General features: G+C 43.2%; 2 protein-coding genes across 14 annotated transcripts in view; one reads left to right on the top strand and one right to left on the bottom strand.

Moving 5' to 3' along the window:
* Positions 1 to 3,527, top strand: part of TRAF3IP3 (TRAF3 interacting protein 3) — a 210,113-nt gene extending 206,586 nt beyond the window's left edge. For all 8 annotated transcript variants that reach the window (XM_077295026.1, XM_077295030.1, XM_077295028.1 and 5 more), the window contains 2 exons: positions 285 to 398; positions 3,217 to 3,527. In XM_077295026.1, coding sequence (XP_077151141.1) covers positions 285 to 398; positions 3,217 to 3,303 — 201 coding nt within the window. In that variant the 3' untranslated portion in view covers positions 3,304 to 3,527. The remainder of the gene's footprint in view (positions 1 to 284; positions 399 to 3,216) is intronic.
* Positions 3,528 to 10,797: 7,270 nt separating this feature from the next.
* Positions 10,798 to 19,726, bottom strand: C3H1orf74 (chromosome 3 C1orf74 homolog). Of its 6 annotated transcripts, XM_077295023.1 has the most exons (4): positions 19,681 to 19,726; positions 19,073 to 19,197; positions 17,365 to 17,505; positions 10,798 to 15,212 (listed from the first exon to the last, which is right to left on the bottom strand). In XM_077295023.1, the coding sequence occupies exon 4, from the start codon at positions 15,164 to 15,166 to the stop codon at positions 14,390 to 14,392; it is 777 nt and encodes a 258-aa protein (XP_077151138.1). In that variant the 5' UTR covers positions 15,167 to 15,212; positions 17,365 to 17,505; positions 19,073 to 19,197; positions 19,681 to 19,726; the 3' UTR covers positions 10,798 to 14,389. The 6 variants fall into 6 exon arrangements, with proteins under 6 accessions (XP_077151138.1, XP_077151135.1, XP_077151132.1 ...); XM_077295020.1 differs by lacking the exon at positions 17,365 to 17,505; XM_077295017.1 differs by lacking the exon at positions 19,681 to 19,726 and having other exon boundaries at positions 19,073 to 19,672.
* Positions 19,727 to 22,291: the final 2,565 nt, after the last annotated feature.

Here is a 22,291-nt window from a genome sequence, read left to right as displayed (position 1 = left end):
CACCTGTTGTCATCTTTGCACAGTTCAGTGTTATTTGTTGCACGTCTGGTTACATTTGTGCCATTCAGTAGATGTCCACCCATAGCCTACATAGACATAAGAACCATTTTATTACTGGTAGTTTAGTTCATAAAACTCCTAGTTGGGTTTGCAACAAATCGATATGCATGATGCAAAGACAGACCCTTTTCTATGCATAAAACAGATTTTAATCTCAGAACTGCCTTCAAGAAATCTGCCTTGTGTGAATATGCTCTTATTGATGTCTATGTTCTGTTTCCTAGTGTGCAGGCCTGAAGGCTGAACTCGAACTAATCACTGATGAATATCAGTCTTGTCAGAGAAAACTGAAGCAGTGTCGAGAAGAGCTCAAGGGACTATCCAGACAAAAACCACAGGTACATTTATTACAGGTGGCTAAAAAATCTATGATGAATATTTAGCTCCCGTCCTGTGGCATCAGGAAAGACGATCCTATTAGCATTGGATACATGGCTCTTGTAGGCAGTGTGCAGACTTGGTGGATTTGTAATACAGATTCTTCGCCATAAAACAGCAAAAATTTTTAGTACATGTGGATGAAGTTTTCAAAACAACATGTCCTGGAAACTTTCTACACAGAAATCAGAGAAAAAAAAGCGGTGTATATTTTTAAGAAAAGGGACCCAATAAGTCCCGAAATCCTCTTTGTGAAGCAGAATGAACAAATCAACAGCAGGTGAAGAATTAGTTTTATTTATTTCTTATGCTGTTCCTCATGCAGTATAAGTGATTACGTGACTTTATTCTTCGGGTCGGTGCAATTACAGCGATGCCAGATTTATGTCGTTTTTTCATATTTGGCTGCCACACACTAAAAGACACTTTTTTTTGCAAAACATAATTTTTTGCATTGCCACATTTTGAGAGCTATAATTTTTCTATATTTGTGCCGACAAGGTCATAAGATGTCTTGTTTTTTTGGGGCATGAGTTTACGTTTTTGTTGGTACCATTTTCAGTTACATAGCTTATTTTTATCATTTTCTACTCCGGTTTTTGAGAGGCAGAATGAACAAAAACCAACAACTCAGAGATTGTTTTTTTTTTTTCAAGATTTTTTTATGCCGTTCACAGTTTGGTAAAATTAATAAGGCAGCTTTATTCTTCAGATCAGTACAATTACAGCGATACAGCATTAACCCCTCAACGACCAGAGGTATTTCAGTTTTAGCGTTTTTGTTTTTTTGCTCCCCTTCTTCCCAGTGCCATAACTTTTTTATTTTTCCGTCAATATGGCCATGTGAGGGCTTGTTTTTTTAGCTGGACAAGTTGTACTTTTGAATGACACCATTGATTTTAACATATCGTGTACTGGAAAACGGGAAAAAAATTCCAAGTGCGGAGAAATTGCAAAAAAAAGTGCCATTCCACAGTTATTTATTTATTTCTTTTACCATGTTCACAAAATGCTAAAACTGACCTTCCATTATGATTCTCCGGGTCATCAAGAATTCATACACACCAAACAAGTCCAGGTTCTTTTTTATTTAAGTGGTGAAAAACAAATCCAAAATTTGGTTAAAAAAAAGGTGCCATTTTCTGCAACCCGTTGCGTTTCCATTTTTTGTGATCTCAGGTTGTGTGAGGGCTTATTTTTTGCGTGCCGAGCTGATGTTTTTCATTGATAACATTTTGGTGTAGATACGATCTTTTGATTGCCCGTTATTGCATTTTATTGCAATGTTGTGGAGACCAAAAAAACATAATTCTGACATTTTAATTTTTTTCTTGTTACGTCGTTTAGGGATCGAGTTAATTCTTTTTTTTATATTGATAGATCGGGCGATTTTGAACACGGTGATACCAAATATGTGTATATTTGATTTTTTTTTTTTTATTGTTTTATTTTGAATGGGGTGAAAGGGGGTGATTTGAACTTTTATATTTTTTTAGTATTTTTAAAAACATTTTACTTTTTGCATGTTTTAAGAGTCTCTATGGGAGACTAGAAGCTGCACTATAATCTCCTCTGCTACACACGGGCAATGAGCAGATGGCCTGTGTGTAGCATAAATGCTCATTGCTACGAGTGCTACTGTGCTCATAGTAATCTAGCAATGACATCCAAGGAGGTCTGCTGGAGACCTCTGGTTGTCCTGCCGACCCATCGGTGACCCGCGATCATGTAACGGGATCATCGATTAACGGGATTAGCAACGTGCTTCCGGTAAGCGCAAGTTAAATGCTGCTGTCGGAGATTGACAGCGGCATTTAACTACTTAAAAGCAGCAGGTGGATTGTGAATCCACACCCGGCTGTTGTGGGCACATGCCCACTTAATAGATCAGCTGTCGTGTGCCCAGAAAGATGCAGGCTCAGCACCTGATCCCGCACCAAACAGGGGGAGTCCGGCATCGGCGTACTATTACGCCCAATGTCAGAAAGAGGTTAATATATTTTCTGTTTTGGCACTTTTACACAGTAAAAACAATTTTCTAGAAAAAGAATTGTTCACTTTATTCTGAGAGCTATAGATTTTTTACTTTTCTGCTGATGGAGCTATATGGCGATTTGTTTTTTTGCAGGACAAGATGAAAGTTTCAACGATTCCACATTTATTTATATTCAACTTTTTCATCAAATTTTATTTATTTAGATTACATTTTATTTTTGTTCAGCAGCGACGTAATGAAAAATCATAGTTTTTTGCCACTTTTTTTATAGTATTCAGTGAAGAGGTTAACTAGTGGGGCAGTTTTATAGGTCAGAACATACCGGACGCGGCGATATGTGTACTTTATTTATTTTTACATAAATATATGTATTTATTGGATTCATCTTTTCTTTTGTTCTTCATTTTGTATTTTTTATATATTTTTTTACCTTGTCCCAGTATGGGATATCAACTTTCCCTGCCCTTTTGCATTGCAGAGCATTAGATCTGCGTCTCACACACTGGGAGGAGGCATGTCAGCTCCTGCTCGGAGCAGGAGCTTACAGGCCACTGTACCAGGGTGACCCAGCGGCTATGTCAGCCCAGGGTTGCCATGGAGACCGTCGGCACAACGTAACCGCAATCGCGTTGTTCCGATCAGAGCAGAGATGAAGCTCCCTCTGCTCTGTCTATCGGACAGCAGCAATAGAGGGGTTATACGGCGGATGTCGTGAAGGGGTTAATTGGTGGATAACCTGTAAGACGGACCGAATGGCTTATCAGTTTCTTATCTTTCCACAGAGACGCTGCTGTTTCTTGATGCCAGTCTTTATTGTGATGTTGGCTGTAGCGACGGCGTTCTTCTTCTCCAGTCACACGCAATATTAAATGCACTGAAATATTCACCTACCTCAGGTTTATTAGGTAACTGCATTAGTTCTTTAATGTTCATGGACAGTTGTTAGTTTTGTTACTATTTTTTTTTAATTATAAGTAAATGTAAAAGCTTATAAATATTTTTTAGGAAGAAATGTTCGGAGTTGTATTTACCTGTGCCTTGTGTAATGTGAACAGAGGTGTATCTGCAACTTAATAAAGTGCCTTATGGAAGACGAATGATCGTTATTAGTAAAATTACATCACCTTATAATAAAGGAAATTTTCAAAAAGGACCTTTATTATACATTAAAACTATAAACTGACTTTAGTACAGTACTGTCATGTAAAACTGTCTAGACTCGCTACAGTCCCATAGATGTCTGTCTATACATTCAGATGTGGCACAGTAATAAAATAGTAATAATAATGATGAAAACCACACAATGACATCTACAGAAGTAGAGATGTACCAGAATATTTTAATAATGTGTCTGGATATATTCAGCAAAAATGTACATACACTGTGTGCAGAATTATTAGGCAAGTTGTATTTTAGAGGATTATTTCTATTATTGATCAACAACTATGTTCTCAATCAACCCAAATATCAAAGCTTAATATTTTTGGAAGTTGGAGTGGGTTTTTTTTTAGATTTGGCTATCTTAGGGCTGTCCCACACGTCCAGATAATTCCGGTACCGGAAAAAATCGGTACCGGAGTTATCCGTGTCCGTGTGCCCGTGAGCTCACGTAGGCCATACGTGCGGCACACGTGTGCGGCCCGTGTGCTGAGTGAGTATCACACGGAGCGTGTGGTACCCACTCTGCATCGTGCTGAAGCCGCGATTCATATCTTCTGTGCAGCAGCGTTTGCTGCATAGAAGATATGAATAATAGTGTTTAAAATAAAGATCTATCTGTCCAAAGCCCTCCCACCCCCTGTGCGCCCCCCCGCTGTTCAGAAAATACTCACCCGCGTCCCTCGTTGGCTGTCGCTGCTTCCTGGTCTGGCCCCATCTTCTCCTGTATGCGGTCACGTGGGGCCGCTCATTTACAGTCATGAATAGGCGGCTCCACCCCTATGGGAGGTGGAGCCACATATTCATGACTCTAATCGTCGGCCCCACGTGACCGCATACAGTAGAAGGGCCGGCCAGCACAGAACACTGCGAGGGAGGCGGGTGAGTATTTTCAGAACAGCGGGGGGGCGCACAGGGGGTGGGAGGGCGGCGGACACATAGATCTTTATTTTAAACACTATTATTCATATTTTCTCTGCAGCAAACGCTGCTGCAGGGAACATATGAATCGCGGATTCAGCACCAGTGGGGGGGACAGCGCTTACTGTAGCGCTGTCTCCTGCTCGCCACACGGACTGCAAACGGAGAAGGTCCGTGTGTGGTCCGTGTTTTACACGGACCCATTGACTTTAATGGGTCCGTGTAATACGTGCGCTCCCACGAACACTGACATGTCTCCGTGTTTGGCACACGGAGACACGGTCCGCAAAAAATCAATGGCATCTGCACAGATGCATTGATTTTAATGGGTCTACGTGTGTCAGTGGCTCCGGTACGTGAGGAAACTGTCACCTCACGTACCGGAGCCACTGACGTGTGAAACCGGCCTTAGGAGGATATCTGTTTGTGCAGGTAACTATTACTGTGCAGAATTATTAGGCAACTTAATAAAAACCAAATATATCCCCATCTCACTTGTTTATTTTCACCAGGTAAACCAATATAACTGCACAAAATTTAGAAATAAACATTTCTGACATGCAAAAACAAAACCTAAAAAAATTAGTGACCAATATAGCCACCTTTCTTTATGATGACACTCAACAGCCTTCCATCCATAGATTTGGTCAGTTGCTTGATCTGTTTACGATCAACATTGCGTGCAGCAGTCACCACAGCCTCCCAGACACTGTTCCGAGAGGTGGACTGTTTTCCCTCCCTGTAGATCTCACATTTTATGAGGGACCACAGGTTCTCTATGAGGTTCAGATCAGGTGAACAAGGGGGTCATGTCATTATTTTTTCTTCTTTGAGACCTTTACTGGCCAGCCACGCTGTGGAATAGTTGGAGGCATGTGATGGAGCATTATCCTGCATGAAAATCATGTTTTTCTTGAACGATACCGATTTCTTCCTGTACCACTGCTTGAAGAAGTTGTCTTCCAGAAACTGGCAGTAGGTCTGGGAGTTGAGCTTCACTCCATCCTCAACCCGAAAAGGTCCCATAAGTTCATCTTTGATGATACCAGCCCATACCAGTACCCCACGTCCACCTTGCTGGCGTCTGATTCGGAGTGGAGCTCTCTGCCTTTTACTGATCCAGCCTCTAGCCCATCCATCTGGCCCATCAAAAGTCACTCTCATTTCATCAGTCCATAAAACCTTTGAAAAGTCAGTCTTAAGATATTTCTTGGCCCAGTCTTGACGTTTTATTTCATGTTTCTTGTTCAAAGGTGGTTGTTTTCAGCCTTCCTTACCTTGGCCATGTCCCTGAGTATCGCACACCTTGTGCTTTTTGTTACTCCAGTAACGTTGCAGCTCTGAAATATGGCAAAACTGGTGGCAAATGGCATGTTGGCAGCTTCATGCTTGATTTTCCTCAATTCATGGGCAGTTATTTTGCGCCTTTTTTGCCCAACACGCTTCTTGCGACCCTGTTGGCTATTTGCCATGAAACGCTTGATTGTTCGGTGATCACGCTTCAAAAGTTTGGCAATTTCAAGACTGCTGCATCCCTCTGCAAGACATCTCACAATTTTGGACTTTTCAGAGCCCGTCAAATCTCTCTTCTGACGCATTTTGCCAAAGGAAAGGAAGTTGCCTAATAATTACGCACACATTATATAGGGTTTTGATGTCATTAGACAACACTCCACTTCACTAAAGAGATGAACATCACCTGATTTACATAATTGGTAGTTGGCTCTCAAGGCTGAACAGCTTGGAGTAGGAAAACATGTATAAAAAGTATCATGTGATCAAAAATACAACTTGCCTAATAATTCTGCACACGGTGTATAAACTATATGAAAACCTATATGTTAAAGAAAAAATATTTTTTTATGGGATAGGGGGACATACTGAAAACCAAGCAAATCAGAAAAGGAAGGCCACTTTGCCTACATCACAAAAATACACTAAATTTTCACAAAAATAGACAATATACTGTATTAACATCAAATTGACAAGCCAATAAAGGTTAAAAATTACATAATGCACAAAGACAATGATTACAAACAGCTTACAAGATGTTAAAAGATGCAAGAGGTCAGAGGAACAGCATGGAACAACTGTTATTAGACAGTCAGTACCAGTCAAAAGTTTGGGCACACCTTTTCATTAAATGGTTTTCCTTGTTCTTATTGGAATGTTCAGATTGTAGATTCAGACCTAAAGGCAGTAACAATACAAAGGAACACGTGGAAATGATTAAAAAAAAAATGAAACAAACCAGAATATGTTAAACCTTAGATTCCCTTGGCATTCATTCAAGCACTTTTCAGGTAGTCATCTGGAATCCAACAGTCTTGAAGAAGTTCCCAGAGATGTTAAGTACTTCTTGATTTCTTTGGGACAAGTTGAACCGCAAATTTTAGGCAATCTGGGATATCTAGGGGATGCAGGTGGGGCATTTGCCCTTGGGCCCAGCTGGCACAAGGGCGCAGTCGGACTGGCTAATGTGATTGCCAGCACTTCCAGGTAGGGCCAATGCTAGCAGCGTGATTAGGTCAACTGATCACACTTGCTAATGTCACTCTCCTGGGCTCCATAAGTGGTGGATATTGTTACAGTAAGCTCTCCAATGGAGCTGAAGAAATCAAATTTTTGTTGCCATGTAAAATCTTGTGAAGGAACAGTATAGGGGTGGAGGGGTAGAACAGAAAGCAGAAGTCTAAGGAGACATAAGGGAAGGGGAAATGTTTAGGGAGATAGTAATGGGAAACAGTATGAGGACGGGGATGAATGTATGATGAGATAATATGGGGAGTGGGGAGATTGTGCGAGGTGGCACTATAGGGAGGTGTGGAAAAATGTGTGAGGACAGAAAGAGGAGAGGTTGGAGAAATGTGTAAGGAAATAGCATGGGGAGAGAATGACGGGTGAGAGGAGACAGTATGGGGAGAGTGGGGGGATTTGTGAGGAAACAGTAGGGAGAAAAGTCAGGTGTCAGTATGGGGAGAGTGTGAAGGGACAGTATGGGGGAGAAATGTGAGAGGGGATGGTATGGAGGGAAGAAAACTGTTAGGGGGCATTGTATAGACTTGATAGTGTGGGGCACAATATGGAGCATACAGTATGCAGAGGGGGTAGAGTCTGAGGAGGGGGCTCAGTAGAGACGGGGCAGTATAAGGTTGGAAAGGAGACGGCAGTGTGGAGGTATGTACCATAAGATGAACAGTGTGGGGGACATATTTTGTTCAGGGACCACAGTGAGGGGCAATTATTGGGCCACTGCGTAGCCGCTGTTTATCCAGGAGCATTATAATTATTGTTATTTTTAAGAGCACAATGTTAGTTTGTGCTTCAGAAGACCGGATAAGGCTACTTTCACACTAGCGTTAACTGCATTCCGTCACAATGCATCGTTTTGCCGAAAAAACGCATCCTGCAAAAGTGTTTGCAGGATGCGTTTTTTCGCCATTGATTAACATTAAGGGACGCATTGTGACGGATTGACACACGTCGCACGACGGATGCGTCGTGCAGTGGCGGACCGTCGGGAGCAAAAAACGCTACATGTAACGTTTTTTGCTCACGACGGTCCGCTTTTTCCGACCGCGCATGCGCGGCCGGAACTCCGCCCCCACCTCCCCGCACCTCATAATGGGGCAGCGGATGCGCTGGAAAAATGCATCCGCTGCCCCCGTTGTGCGGCGGAGACAACGCTAGCGTCGGGAACGTCGGCCCGACGCACAGCGACGGGCCGAGCCCAACGCTAGTGTGAAAGAAGCCTTAGAAGGAAGTCTGCAAATGCGTCGCTAATGTTAGTCAATGCAGAAAAAACGCATCCTGCAAGCACTTTTGCAGGATGCGTTTTTTCGGCAAAACGACGCATTGCGACGTATTGCAGTAAACGCTAGTGTGAAAGTAGCCTAAGACCACTATTTGGTCGTGAATTGCCATCGCAAACATCAGGACCACACAATCATGATCTGAGGGCACCAATTGGGATAAAGAGGAAGCCCCCAAACTCTGTTATCCGTTTATGATATAGTCACTATTGACAGGAGCATCTAAGGGGTTAAACATATATGTATGGTGCCCACACTGATCGTGGCTGATGCAGCAAGTTGTCAGCTATAGTGTACAGGCGACAGCTGCTGGATTGTCTCCTGTATGGGGATGATATTCTCTTATATCTCAGGTCAGTTAAAAGACGTATTGGCTGTCAAAGACTTCTGAATCCTCACAACCCATGCATTGCACACTGTCAAGATTCTCCGGTGAGAGCGGGAGGTCATATAACCGCAAGTCTGGGTTTTGATTAGATGTGCCCTCCTCGCTCAATTCACTTATTTTGAGCAAGGCCGTGCACATCTAGTTGCAATGTTTTCGGAAGTATGCAAAAAGCATACTTGCAGTTACATGATCGCCTGTTCATGCCGCTGTCACGAGAGAATCCTGACAGCTTGCAGTATATGTGCTGTGAGGATTCTGAAGTCTGTAGTCACATTGAGTGACGTAGACTTTCATCACAAACATGGACAACCCCTTTATTTATAAAATTAAGCACTTTAGCATGCCAAAATCCTAACACATACTCACTGCCAGGAATCTGTTCTGCTTGCCAGTTTTAGCAGTGATCACATACGATTTCATACTTACGGTCAAATGACAACTCGCTTTTCTTTCTGCTTCTCTGAATGATGCAGGGGCTGGATTATTATAGTGAAGGTTTAGAGAATTAGGAAGAGCAGCTAGTTGGCACGTGACTGTAAGTATGCATATCACATATAAACAGTTACATGACAACCACTCACACTGATTTAGCTGTGTATAGGAGGGGGTGCCCCCGCAGCGGCAAAACCTACAATCACCTCTGTCTCAAACTATCTCAAGTAGGTTATGGTCAGGTAATTGTGGAGCTTATGTCATCTGATGTAGCACCCCAACTGTCTCCTTCTTGACCACATAGCCCTTACTTAGCCTGAAGGTCCGACTAAGTGCAGACCAGATGGGATGGCATATTGTCGCAGAATGCTGTAGTTGCCATGTTAGGCTGGTTTCACACTTGCGTTTTGATCTGCAGCGTTTTAAAAAAAAACGCATGTGGTGAAAAAACGCATGTAAACGCGTGCAAACGCTGCGTTTTTTAGACGCATGCGTTTTTGCGCCCCCCAAAAAAAGCGGGAAAACGCGGCGTTTTCCCGCGTTTACATGCGTTTTTTCCCGCGTTTGCGTTTTTGAAACGCATGCTGAGAAGTGTGTGACAGCTGCCAATCATCAAAATCAACTAGAAAACACACTATTAATAGAATTCGCTAGGGTTAGGGATAGGGTTAGGATCCCTAGGGTTAGGGGTAGCTTTTTATTAGAATGTCCTGGTCACCAGGTCACTGATAAGCCACCCCCCACCATCAAGGTGATAAAGGGATCCAAACCCTAACCCTACCCCTAAGGATCCTAACCCTACCCCTACGGATCCAAACCCTAACCCTAAGGGCTCATTTCCACATGTGAGTCACACGTCCGTATCTCGCATGTGGAAACCAAGCTGTGGAGCCGGCACTAAGGAGCGGAGCTGTGCGGCCGCATAGGAACACATGGAGCTGCACAGCTCCGCTCCTGAGTGCCGGCGCCAGAGCTTGGTTTCCACATGCGAGATATGGACGTGTGCCTCGCACGTGGAAATGAGCCCTAAGGGTTAGGATCCTAACCCTAAGGGTTAGGATCCCTAGGGTTACTAGGGATCCTAACCTTAGGGTTAGGTTTAGGGTTAGGATCCCTAGTAACCCTAGGGTTAGGGTTTTCTTGTTTTTTCTTGTGTTTCGGGTTAGGGTTTTCTTGTGTTTAGGGTTAGGGTTTTATTTATTTTTCTTGTGTTTTCTTGTGTTTTTCGGTAAAAACGCATGCGTTTTTAACGCAAGCAAACGCATGTGCTTAAAAACGCATGCGTTTACATAAACAGCAATGCATTTTTTTGCCGCGAATAAACGCATGCGTTTTTTTGCGGCAAAAAAACGCCGCTAGAAATTACTACATGTTGAATTTCTGCAAATGAACGCACGCGTCAAAAAATGCATGCGTTGCCGAAAACACGTCAAAACGCACGCTAAAAAACACATGCGTTTTTTAGCGCTAAAACGCTGCAGATCAAAACACAAGTGTGAAACCAGCCTTAGTGTGCCTCAAATTTGAAACAAGTCGCAAAGAGTGTCATCAGCAAAGCACCCCAAACCATCACACCTCTCCATCCATGCTTCATAGAACACATATGAAAACCGTTCACTCATTTCTGCATCTCACAAATACGTGACGGTTGGTACAGAAAATCTAAAATTTTTATTCATTAGATCAAAGTACAGGTTTCGACAAATCTAATGTCCTTGTTTTGCTTGGCCCAAACAAGACTCTTCTTGCTTGTGGTCCAAAGTAGTGGCAGCAATTTGACAGTCTCCTCTGGTCAGTTGATGCTCAGATGTGTCTGCTATTTGATGTCTGTATTATTTATGAGGGCCGTTATGGAAGGTGCTCCTTTGCAGCAGAGGTCATTCTTTATTTTGTCTTCATGGGGCAGTCCTTATGGGGGCCAGTTTCATCATGGCAATTGATTATTTTCATGACTGCACTTGAGGACGCTATGAATGTTCTTGCAGTTTTTTGGATTGACTGGCTTTCATATCGTAAAGCATAAGTATAATTTTTGCTCCAAATCATAACAGGTTATATGAAAATAAGCAATTTCGCTCTCAATTCATGTTTATAAAATCTGAGTTCAGTGAAGACAGAATTTCACATTACTGACATAAGAGATGGCAGACTTGCTCTTAAAATTCTATACAGAGAGGAGGAAGGAGGAGCTAGAGGGCAGGCAGATATTCTGCTGCAAGTTCCCATGAAACATCACTTACAGTTCTCCATAGAGCTTTATGGGCACAAACGGTCATAATATATCTCAGTAATTGAAAAGCCTGTATTCATTCAATAAAGCTTTTACTTGTGAATTGAGAATTACATTTTTACTGAAGTTTTGCTGAAACTTTCCCACAAAAATATATCAATCTGATCAGAACATCCTGCCTGCAGATCACATGACAGGTTTTCTCTAAGATTAAGAACTACAGCTTCTAAGTAATGAGAACTCAAGCTTTCCTACAAGAGATTTAACGTTCCCAACACTTAAAAGGAAGGTGCTGTGATTTAAATTATTGTATTAATAATTATTGATTATACAATCAATTATTTTTAATACAAAATTAAATTAACTACTTTAACAATTTTTTATTCACATTTGTGTGCCACTGGGGGCTGCCATTTTGACTAGTGGGGGTGTGTGTCTGGGAATGACACTTACACACTTCACGTACGGCAGCCATGGGCATAAGAGCCAATGGTCGGACTCAGACCGTATCTCTTACATTGAGGCCACTCCTCCTGCCTCTCAGCTGTAACCTGGGTACACCCTCCTGGGCTGTCCAGGTCACATCTGTGGGAGGAGATCGCGGCCATTTTGTTGTAGCCCCCAGCGTATGCTGTGGACTTTATTTTCCCTGTCATTGTACACACTGCTCAGTGCATGCGATGACAGGAGCTGCCAGTAAGACCGCCGGTCAGAGCGCTGCAGGGTCATGCTGTCACGTCAGCGTGACCCCGCAGCTGTGACTGTCACCCGCGGTAATGCTACCGCCGGTACTATCAGTCACAGCGTTGCAAGATCATGCTGGCAGATATCAGCGTGATTCCGCAACTGTGACCCGCAGCGGAGGCCTGCGGTAAAAAAGCAGGCGCGGGCCGATGAGACTACTGCTCCCATCAGGCTATGTCTGATGGGAGAGTAGTATCAGCTGCCGGCGTCTGTGCTCACAGTTAAAAAAAGAAATGTCTTTGAGAGCAGTCACATCACTGAAGTGACTGCTCTCAAAGTGATCAGGATCGTAGTAGGACTTTATGCATAGATTACCTTCTCGGCGGACAGATGAGGAATATTTGTGGTTTATTATTTTATTTTTGTTGCAGGAGACGAGGGCATCGGTGGATTAGGCGTTCAGTAAGTATGGTTTAATTAAGATAATTAAAGAAGGCTGTGTGATTATTTCAAATAAAGGACTTTATTCTGGCTATTATTTACCATATAACTATAGGATTAGTAATGGACAGGTGTCTTATAGACACCTCTCGATTACTAAGCCGTGGGCTTAATGTCGCCTGACAATACAAAGGTGACATCAACTCCACAAATATTACCCCATTTGCCACTGCTACAGGGCAAGTGGGAAGAGCAAGGCTAAGTGCCAGATTTGGCGTGTCTTATACATGCGCATTTTCTGGCACGGCCGAGAGCTGATGTTTTTAGCCTGGGGTGGGGCAATATCCATGACAACTTTCTAGGATATTATTATCAGCCGGTTATTAATGATAGGGGTACCCCACGTCATTTTTTAGGGGGATCCCCCATTTTAATCCAGTAAAGGCTAAGTATACAGCTGTGAGCTGATATTAATAGCGTGGGAAGCTCCATGGTTATTACGCCCTTCCCAGGCTATAAACATCTGCCCCAGCCGTCAGCTTTCCCTCTGCTGGTTATTAAAATTATGCGGGAACCCACACAATTTTTTTTCTTTAAAATTAACAGTTGCTGTGTGGTTACAGCCTATGTACGTGCGTTCTGTTAACGCTCCCACATAGGCTGGTGACAATGTGTGCTTAGGTTTGTGTGTGTTTGTGTTTACTTATCGGCTTAGGAATGAGGGTGTCGGGCTGAGTGTGAGAGTCAGATTGTGAGCATGAGCATCAGCGTGTGAGCATGAGCGAGAGCATGAGTGTGTGATACAGTGAGCAGCACCAACTAACAGAAACCTTTCTGCCAGAGATCCTCGGTGACCGTCTACTTGTCAGTATAACTTTGCAGTCACCAACAAAATAGCTCCGCACTGTGATCCTAAATGTCATCCTCTCTTATCCCTTGGCAAACACCCAGAAGGGGAAGCAAGGAGTGACATCACACACACGTGACCAGATTCAGCCCACATTTACTGCAGTGCAGTAATGTGAGCTAGTTGTACACTAGGTTTTTGTGTCACATTTCAGTAGCTGCTCCCCCTAGTGTTTAAAAGTGGAAATACCAAACTTGTAGGATATGTTTCCACATTCAGTATTTGCTGCGGATTGGATGCTGCGTACAGCCGCAGCATCCAATCCGCAGCGGCCAGATGTTACAGGATAATGGAGGAGATTTTATGAAATCCCATCTCCACTATGCATACAAAGAAGCAGGTGGCAGATCTGGGTATACGAACATGCAGCACGTCTTTATAGACCGCAGCATATCTATTTATCTTGCGGAGATGCTTCACAAGATAAATAGCACCGTTCTATGTATAGGATGCGGTAATTCCGCACAGTTCAATGAACACGTGCGGAATCACCACGCATACAAAAGCCGGCAGCGCTTTGGACAGAGCGGGTATCTGCTGCGTCCAAAGCGCTGCCTTTACGGAACGTGGAAACATACCCTTAAAATTATTTTTCACATTTTACTAAATTATAAACAAATGATAATATTTTTAAAGAAAATATAAACATTAATGCTTTAAATTTTTTTCAATTGCTGGAAAAAAAATTTTTGATGGCACCTTCCGTTTAAGATTGCTGTTGGCTCACCGATGGTATGGCGGGCAACCATCTCACCCAGGTCTCCACAGGAGTACTCAGCTGGCTGAGCACTCCTGTGTTCTCTATTAGAGAACAGCAGACAAACATCTGTGGTGGCTTATCTCTTCGAGAACAAAAGGATGAGGAGTCTGAAATCAGACAGGCCGGATCCTCATCTCCATCAAAAGCATAACACATTAGACTGTGGCCCAAGCCGGTTAATATTGGCAGCTATGGGGACCTTTAGTCTCTAATGCAGTTTAATCAGAGAGCGACAGCTGGTAGTGTCACAGTTTCCATATTAATTTTAAGGTCTGTAAACTGACATTGTCCATCGAACGTGAGCTGTAAACTCTCCGTCCAAGCCTGTAGGAGCAACTGCAAAGTATGGAACACTGACTCTGGAATAGTGAAAGAATAAACTTGCAGTTTATGGAGTCCTATTTTGGAACATGTGATCTCTATAGTGACACGCTTCAGTGGTGTAAAAGACAAACAATTCTCAAAGTTTGTGGTAGTGTCAAACCAGTAGACGGCAGGGTAACAAAGGAGGAAACCAAATATGGTGCATAGATTCCATTCAGTACAAGGGATGTCTGCTGCAGATATGCTTCCTGGCAGTTTACTCTGGTAATTGGTTAGATGTGTCAGAAGGTCTGAAAGTTGGGACTTTATGGTCAGAAGACGATCTTGGGAACAAATCCTAGGGTGCTTGAGTGTGGCAGAAACATCGATTACATGTAACTCAGCACTATTTAGAAGCTTCTTCAAGTAAGAGACTGCCCTTGACACATTAATGATAAGTACAGTTTCTTCTATGCTAAGAATATGTAATGGCCCCAGGATGAAACCAATCTGATGAAGCTCGCTGACATATCTCTGGATCTGCAGGACGTCCTCTGTACCCAAGTCATAAAGGAAGCATGGCTTTAGGCCACAATCCACAGCCAGGATTTCAGCAGCAAGCCTCAGAGCAAATGACCTTTTGCATCCTTTAAGATGACGCTTTGCAGCAGAGTGGAGGTCTATGATGAGAGACATCAGAACTGTACAGGACAATGGATGTTCTTCTTCAGGGTCATTTAGTCTGGAACAATGTAATAATCATGAATGATGCAATTATTCAGACCTGACACAAAGCCACATTTATATTATCAATGCTACATCAAAGCAGTTCCATCACCAGATATCACAATATAAATGGCATACTTAATAAAAACATATAGCCCTGATGAGTAGTGATGGGCAAACTAGTGGATGTTTGGGTCTGGCGGGTTCGGCCAAACATCTGAAAAAAAAAAAAAGTCTGGCTCAGGTACCCGAATCCATTGTTTGGCACATCCACATGACAGCGAGGCAAACACAGGCTCTGATTGGCGGTAAGCTTATTACCACTGGGCAGAGAGCTGCGGTTCCTAAGCTATCAGATGATAGCGTGAGCCAGCAGCTGTTGCTGACATAAAGTTTACCGCCACTCACAGGCGTCGGCTGATGAGAGTACTACTCCCATCAGCCTATGCCTGCTGTCGCTGATGGGAGTATTGATCAGCTGGCGCCTGTGCTATAAATAATTAAAAAAAATTATGTGGGTTATCTTCAATCTTCGATAACCAGAGTAGGCAAAACTGACAGCTGCGGGCTGCAATCCTCAGGTGTCAGCTTTATCATTTCTAGCTATTAAGAATAGAGGGGTCCCCCTTGTGTTTTTTTAAATAATTACAAAAAAAAGGTGTGGGGTCTCCCCATTTTTGACAATCAGCCAAGCTAAAGCTGACACCTGGGGGCTAGTATTCTAAAAATAATAAGAGGCTATGGAAATAGCAGCTCACTAGCGTCACTGAAGCAGCTTTTGCAAAACCATAGTTTTCAGCCTGAATGGTCGCATCATGGCACCGTTCAAGTCGCAAACCAGTTCTCGCAGAAATTGAATACGGTGTGGAACTATATGACTTCACTTCAGACAGGTGACGGATATGGATATATATAGATATATATATATTTATATTTTTTTTTTTTACAGGGGACAAGGGCTTCAATGGAATAGGCGTAAGGTGAAAACAACTTTGTTTTCTTATTTTTTAATAAATCTATAAAACAGGGTGTTGATTTTTATTACAAATAAAGGATTTAATTCATGCTGTGTTTATTTCCAAGTCCTCAGCTGTCTGTTTTCCTTCAGGTGCTTATGAAAATTACGGGGGACCCAATGCCTTTTTTTTTTTTTTAAATTTATTTTGTATTTATTAGCAAGTGCAGTAAAATACACACCAAAGGTAACCTTAGTTCACAGCCTCCAGGTATCTTAAAATGTCCCTCAAAGTTTCCCATGAGGATTCCGAGCCTAGCAGCTGCCAGGAACCCGGTGGCTGTGAACTCTGGTAACCTGAGTCCAAGCCACTGGGTCTCGCAATAGCTCCAGTGCCAGATTCACGGTGTTCATCAGTTCAGTCAGGCACTTACACTTGCAAAGCAAGAGGAACCGTTGCTATGTGACCTTACTGTTCTTGTTAATAAATTTAAAAAAAAAAAAGTGGGGGGAATCCCCCATAATTTCATAAGCAGCAAAGGGAAAGCTAATAGCTTATGTAACTATTCTGAGGGCAAAATCACTAAAGGTTGCCAGGCTGTTAATATCAGCTCACCGCTATTTGGTTAACCTTTACTGGTTATTTTATGGGGGAACCCCAGAAAAAACATGACGTAGGGTCCTCCTATAATTTCAAACCAGCAAAGACAAAACATAAAGCTGTGGACTGATATTAATAGCGAGGGAAATAGGCCCTCCTCCCAGGCTAAGAACATCAGCCTTCAGCTGCCCCAGAAATGGCGCATCAATAAGATGTGCCCAGTCTGGGGCTTAGCCTCAGTGGCAAGTGGGGTAATATTTGTGGGGTTGATGTCACCTTTGTCTCGTCAGGTGACTTCAAGCCCAGGGGTTAGTAATGGAGAGGCGTCTATAAGACGCCCCCCATTACTAATTCCATAGTAAATTTGGAAATAAACATACAGCCAGAATAAAATCCCTTATTTCAAATAAAAATCAACACCCAGTTTTACATATTTATTTAAAAATAAAAAAAGCAAATTTATACTTACCTTATGCCTAACCCATTAAAGCCCTTGTCAATTGCAAAAACCCTCCAGAAAATAAACAACCATAACACTCCCCTTATTCCCATTCCATTGAAGCTCTTGTGCCCTGTAAAGAAAGAAAAATACTAATCAACCATATCCATCACCTGTCCAACGTGAAGATAATCCATACTTTCCCCACAATGATTCGGATGATATGGAGAGCAGTCACATCAGTGACTCTGGAGCCTTGCTCTGACACCCCAGAGCGCAGTGTGACCTGGACAGTCTGCAGAAAGTCGGCGTCACTGGGAAGAGAAAAATGGCGCTGAACCTCAGAGAGAGCAATGGTGACTATATTAACACACACTGCATGCACTTATATACACATTTAATAAATGACTTGGTGGCAGTGCTTCTTTCACATACAAAACTGTTTTTTGTCTTGTACATTTTATTCACTGCTGATGTATAAAAATGGACAACAACATATGAAAAATTGTCAGTTTTTTTCTGGCTGAAAATCGAATGATTTTATTTTTTGTAAGTTCTTTTACAAATAACATTTGCTTTGATATTAGCACTATCTGGTTCATGTTGGCACCTAGTAAATAGCTGGAAAGACAGGACTGCAGTGGTGGCTGCCATTTAGATACATGGCCATGGACAGTCCCAGGAGGAAGAAAGAAGCAATGCAGCATAGGAAAGGCAAGTTTTAGGCTATGTGCACACATTGCGGCAAGGTGTGTGGATTTTTCTGCACTGTGGATTTATCGTTTGTGTGGATTCCACCTGCGGTTTTACACCTGCGGATTCCTATTGAGCAGGTGTAAACCGCTGCGGAATCTGCACAAAGAATTGACATGCTGCGGAATAAACACCGCAGCGTTTCTGCACGTTTTTTTCCGCAGCATGTGTACTGTGGATTTTGTTTTCATGGTACTGTACAACGCATGGAAAATTGCTGCAAATCCGCAGCAAAATCCACAATGTGTGCACATACCTTACAGGACACATTTTAGATTTGATCTGATAATTATAGTTAATGCAGAACTGCTCTCTCAGGCTCCATAGGCATCTGTGTCGGGAGCTCTGGTCCATACTATTGCAGCATAATATACGGTGTGTGTATATATATATATATATATATATATATATATATATATTTTTTTTTTTTTTTTTTTTTAAAGAGGTTGTCCACTACCCTATCATCCTTAGATCTTCAATGTCTGATCAGTTGGGGTCCGACACCCGGCATCCCCGCTGATCGCCCGTTCTTGGTGTCGGCGGCCAGAACTGCTCAAATGTGGAGCTGCTCCATCTCCGGATAGTGACTGCAGCCGGTTCCTGCACATCCACCTCGTATTGATTTTAATAGGAGGCAGATGTGCAGTCCCCCGCCGCGGCCACTATCAGGAGATGCAGCAGCTCCGGCCACAGGCAGCCGCCGACAATGAGAGCTGCTGATCAGACATTGATTACATATCCTAAGGATAGATCAATGATAAAGTAATGGACAACCTCTTTAACAATGAATTTGAACAACACAGGCACAATCTTCACAACAGGGTTGGTTCCCTGGCACCCAGACACCAATGGGGCCCACTTTGCCCAGATTTCCTTTGGTGACATTTGCCATACAGTAGATGTGTGCATTGCAGGTATGGAGCGCAGCAATTTAACCTCTTAGGTGCCACTGTTTAAAGTGACAGCAACATTCTTGAAAATTAGGTGAGGTTCATGATTCCGCTTATAAACCCTGATTGTGGAGTGCCGATGGCAGCTGGGGCTACTGCCTGTTGTGTCTGCCATCATGTCTATGACCTAGAGACCTGTGAGTCCAGGGCAGCGGCGGGAGAAGCCACAGGGACCCACCTGTCCGACTAGTGCACGGCGGCCGGTCCTTGCAGGCTAGGAAGGTGGTATGTTATCCCTGATATGGTGTAGTGTTCCAGAGTCCGGACAGCCGCTGCCTGGTACGTGGTGCTCACCCTCTATTCCTGGAACAGAAATACAATGTAAAATATATATATCATACAGACCCCGAACCATCAGCTTTTGGATCGCTGTGCACATAAGATTCTGCATGCCAAAACGGAAAACAATCCTCTAAGGGGCAGAACTAGGGTTTGGGGCAATGTGCTTCCTCCCCAGAAGAGGCAAACATTGTACGATAATGACGCCCCCTTCCGGTGCTGCAGAGAACAGGCGCAGAGGGGCCCCACGGACCCAACCTCGGAGCATTCCGGGCTGCGGCTCTCTGCTGTGTGGATGAGGCCTTATGTACACGCTGCGGTGCTGAGAACTGGTCCCCGCCGCGCTCCGTACACCCACGCCGGTTGCTAGGTTACTTATCTATCCTGCTTCTACAGGATCCCGGTGCCGTGTGCAAGGGATGCTGGGACGTGAGCACACAGCTGGCACTCGTGGAATGACTCTGTACCATCCCGGCAACACCCAGCAGATACAGGCCGGGCACATACCGTCTGCCGCCCCAGCCGCGCCCACCGTCCGTCCTCTTTCCGGGTCACCTGATATGGCGCGTGTACTCACCCAGTAGTCTCTGCAGCGCAGTCAGCAGCCTGGTGTCATGGCAACCGAATCCATTACCGCCTGTATGCCGCCTTCCCCAGCTGCAGGTCCTGTGAGCACATCTGTACAGTGATGCCACGTGCCAGTGTTTCTCTATGGGGCAGCTTCCATCAGCCGTATATTTCTCGGCCGTATTTTACGGGCGTAGAAAATCGCAGCATGCTGCGTCTGTCAGCGTATTGCGCAAAAAATCCGCCAATGAAAGTCAATGGGGGCAAGAAAAATACGGATTACACACGGACCATCAGTGTGACTTGCGAGAAATACGCTCCGGTGTTCTATAGAAAAGCCGGTAATTCCGTGCGGTGTACAGTAAAAATCACACTGACAGGTTAGAATAGAACAGATAAAATTAATGTCTACACATAGTATAGGGGTATATATATATGTGTCAGTGAGACATATATGTGTGTATATATATATATATAATTAAATACTAGTGGCGCTTGCTATACTTGACTCTTGCAGCAGATACTGACACGTACAACTTGTCCGTGTCGTATACTAAAAAGTTTTATAGGTAATAATATATCCGCGCTAGGAATAAACCCCTCTCTGTTTATATGACTCAGTAATCCAGAAAAGAAGCCCCTTTTCTTTATATTTTGAACCAGTCCTAATTGTATGTAAGGTATAGGACAAAGCAAGGGTCCTTTGTTTTTTGCCAACCCCCACTAAACTCTTTTCAGAGTGACTTTCATCAAAATATCAGTACTGCAAAGTGAACATATGAAGTGTTCTTTAGTGCTATGAGCACACACTCACCCGTCTAAGGAGATCTTGTATGGCTCAGTGTGTTTCTCCGTTCATTTGTGCCCGTAATGGTAGTCCTTTTCCTTCGTCCCAATGTCCGGATCAATATATAGCCAAGGATGTGTGCGGGTGGTAAGCGCTGCCCCGGCCGGCGGCAGAGCTCACCCGCAGTCTTCACTTGCGGTTACTAGCGTGAAGTGTGTGCGCGCTGTGGTTCGGTCTCCTGGCAGTGCAGGACCTAGCGTGACGTCACAGTCACGTGTTGACACACGTGACTAGCTACGGATAGCGCAGTGGATCAAACAACCCGACGCGTTTCGGAGTAAACGTACTCCTTCCTCAGGGATGATCCATATGGAGATGTCTAACCTTTTTATCCACAGCCGCAAACACTTAACCCCTTCATGAATTAAAGGCAAACCGCTCGATTTCGCTGTTGAGGCCTCTTGGCATTAAAGTATCCAGTTCAAAGATCATCCTGCTCTCTTCCCTTGACATCTGTTTGATGTAGTCCCCTTTCCGCCAACTTTTATTAACTATCTTTAAGCCAGTAATAATAGTACCTTTTATCGAGCCTCCATGTTGATACAGAAAATGTTTTGATAGTGGATGGCCCTGAAATTTCTTTTTTATATTTCTCATATGTTCATTTATTCTTATGTAGAGGGATCTCTTTGTTCTCCCTACATACAATTTATTGCATGGGCATTTTATGGAGTAAATAACGCCTTTAGTATTGCATGATATATGGTCTTTAATAATCCATTCATTGGATCCATTAGAAAGCAATAGCTGTTTCCTATAATTTAATTGCTTACATGGTTTGCATTTGAAGCATGGATAAAATCCTGGATGCATGCAATGGGGAGGATGCATAATAAGGGCCTGCGAGTTTGGAACCGTGGGGGCTATTCTGTTTGCCAAATTATTAGCTTTTCTGTATATAAACACTGGGCGTTCAGGGATTTTTTCTCCTATAATTTTATCCTCTTTTAGGATGTCCCAGTGTTTATTTACTATCCTCTTTAGCAGGTGAGTATTGGCATTGAATTGCGTGATTATAGGGACCACCTCGGATATTTTTTGATTATCTTTATCTCTTTCTTTATTTTGTAATAATTGGGTTCTTGATAGCCCTTCAACTAATCGTTTTGTCCTAAGTAGATGGAAAAGCTAATAATTTGGCAAACAGAATAGCCCCCACAGTTCCAAACTCCCAGGCCACTCTGACGAAAGTCACTCTGAAAAGAGTTTAGTGGGGGTTGGCAAAAAACAAAGGACCCTTGCTTTGTCCTATACCTTACATACAATTAGGACTGGTTCAAAATATAAAGAAAAGGGGCTTCTTTTCTGGATTACTGAGTCATATAAACAGAGAGGGGTTTATTCCTAGCGCGGATATATAATTGTCTAAGGGTTTTTCTGTCTGTCCTGGAAATCCCGCGTCTCTGATTGGTCGAGGCCGCCTGGGCCTCGACCAATCAGCGACGGGCACAGTATCGACGTAGATGTCCTAATGGTTGCCATGGCGACAATGATGTCATAAAGGTTGCCTCGACCAATCAGCGACGGGCACAGTCTGCCGCGAATTCTGGAATCATCATTGTCCATATACTACGGGAAATGCATATTCTAGAATACCCGATGCGTTAGAATCGGGCCACAATCTAGTATATATGTATATATATATTTATATTTCATATAAAGCTAGATAGCATAAAAGCCGGTAATTCAATTGCCGGCTTTTCC

The sequence above is a fragment of the Ranitomeya variabilis genome, chromosome 3, assembly GCF_051348905.1.
Source record: "Ranitomeya variabilis isolate aRanVar5 chromosome 3, aRanVar5.hap1, whole genome shotgun sequence".
Classification (NCBI taxonomy): domain Eukaryota; kingdom Metazoa; phylum Chordata; class Amphibia; order Anura; family Dendrobatidae; genus Ranitomeya; species Ranitomeya variabilis.
The sequence above is the reverse complement of the archived record's forward strand: the minus strand, read 5'-3'. Positions and strand labels throughout refer to the sequence as shown.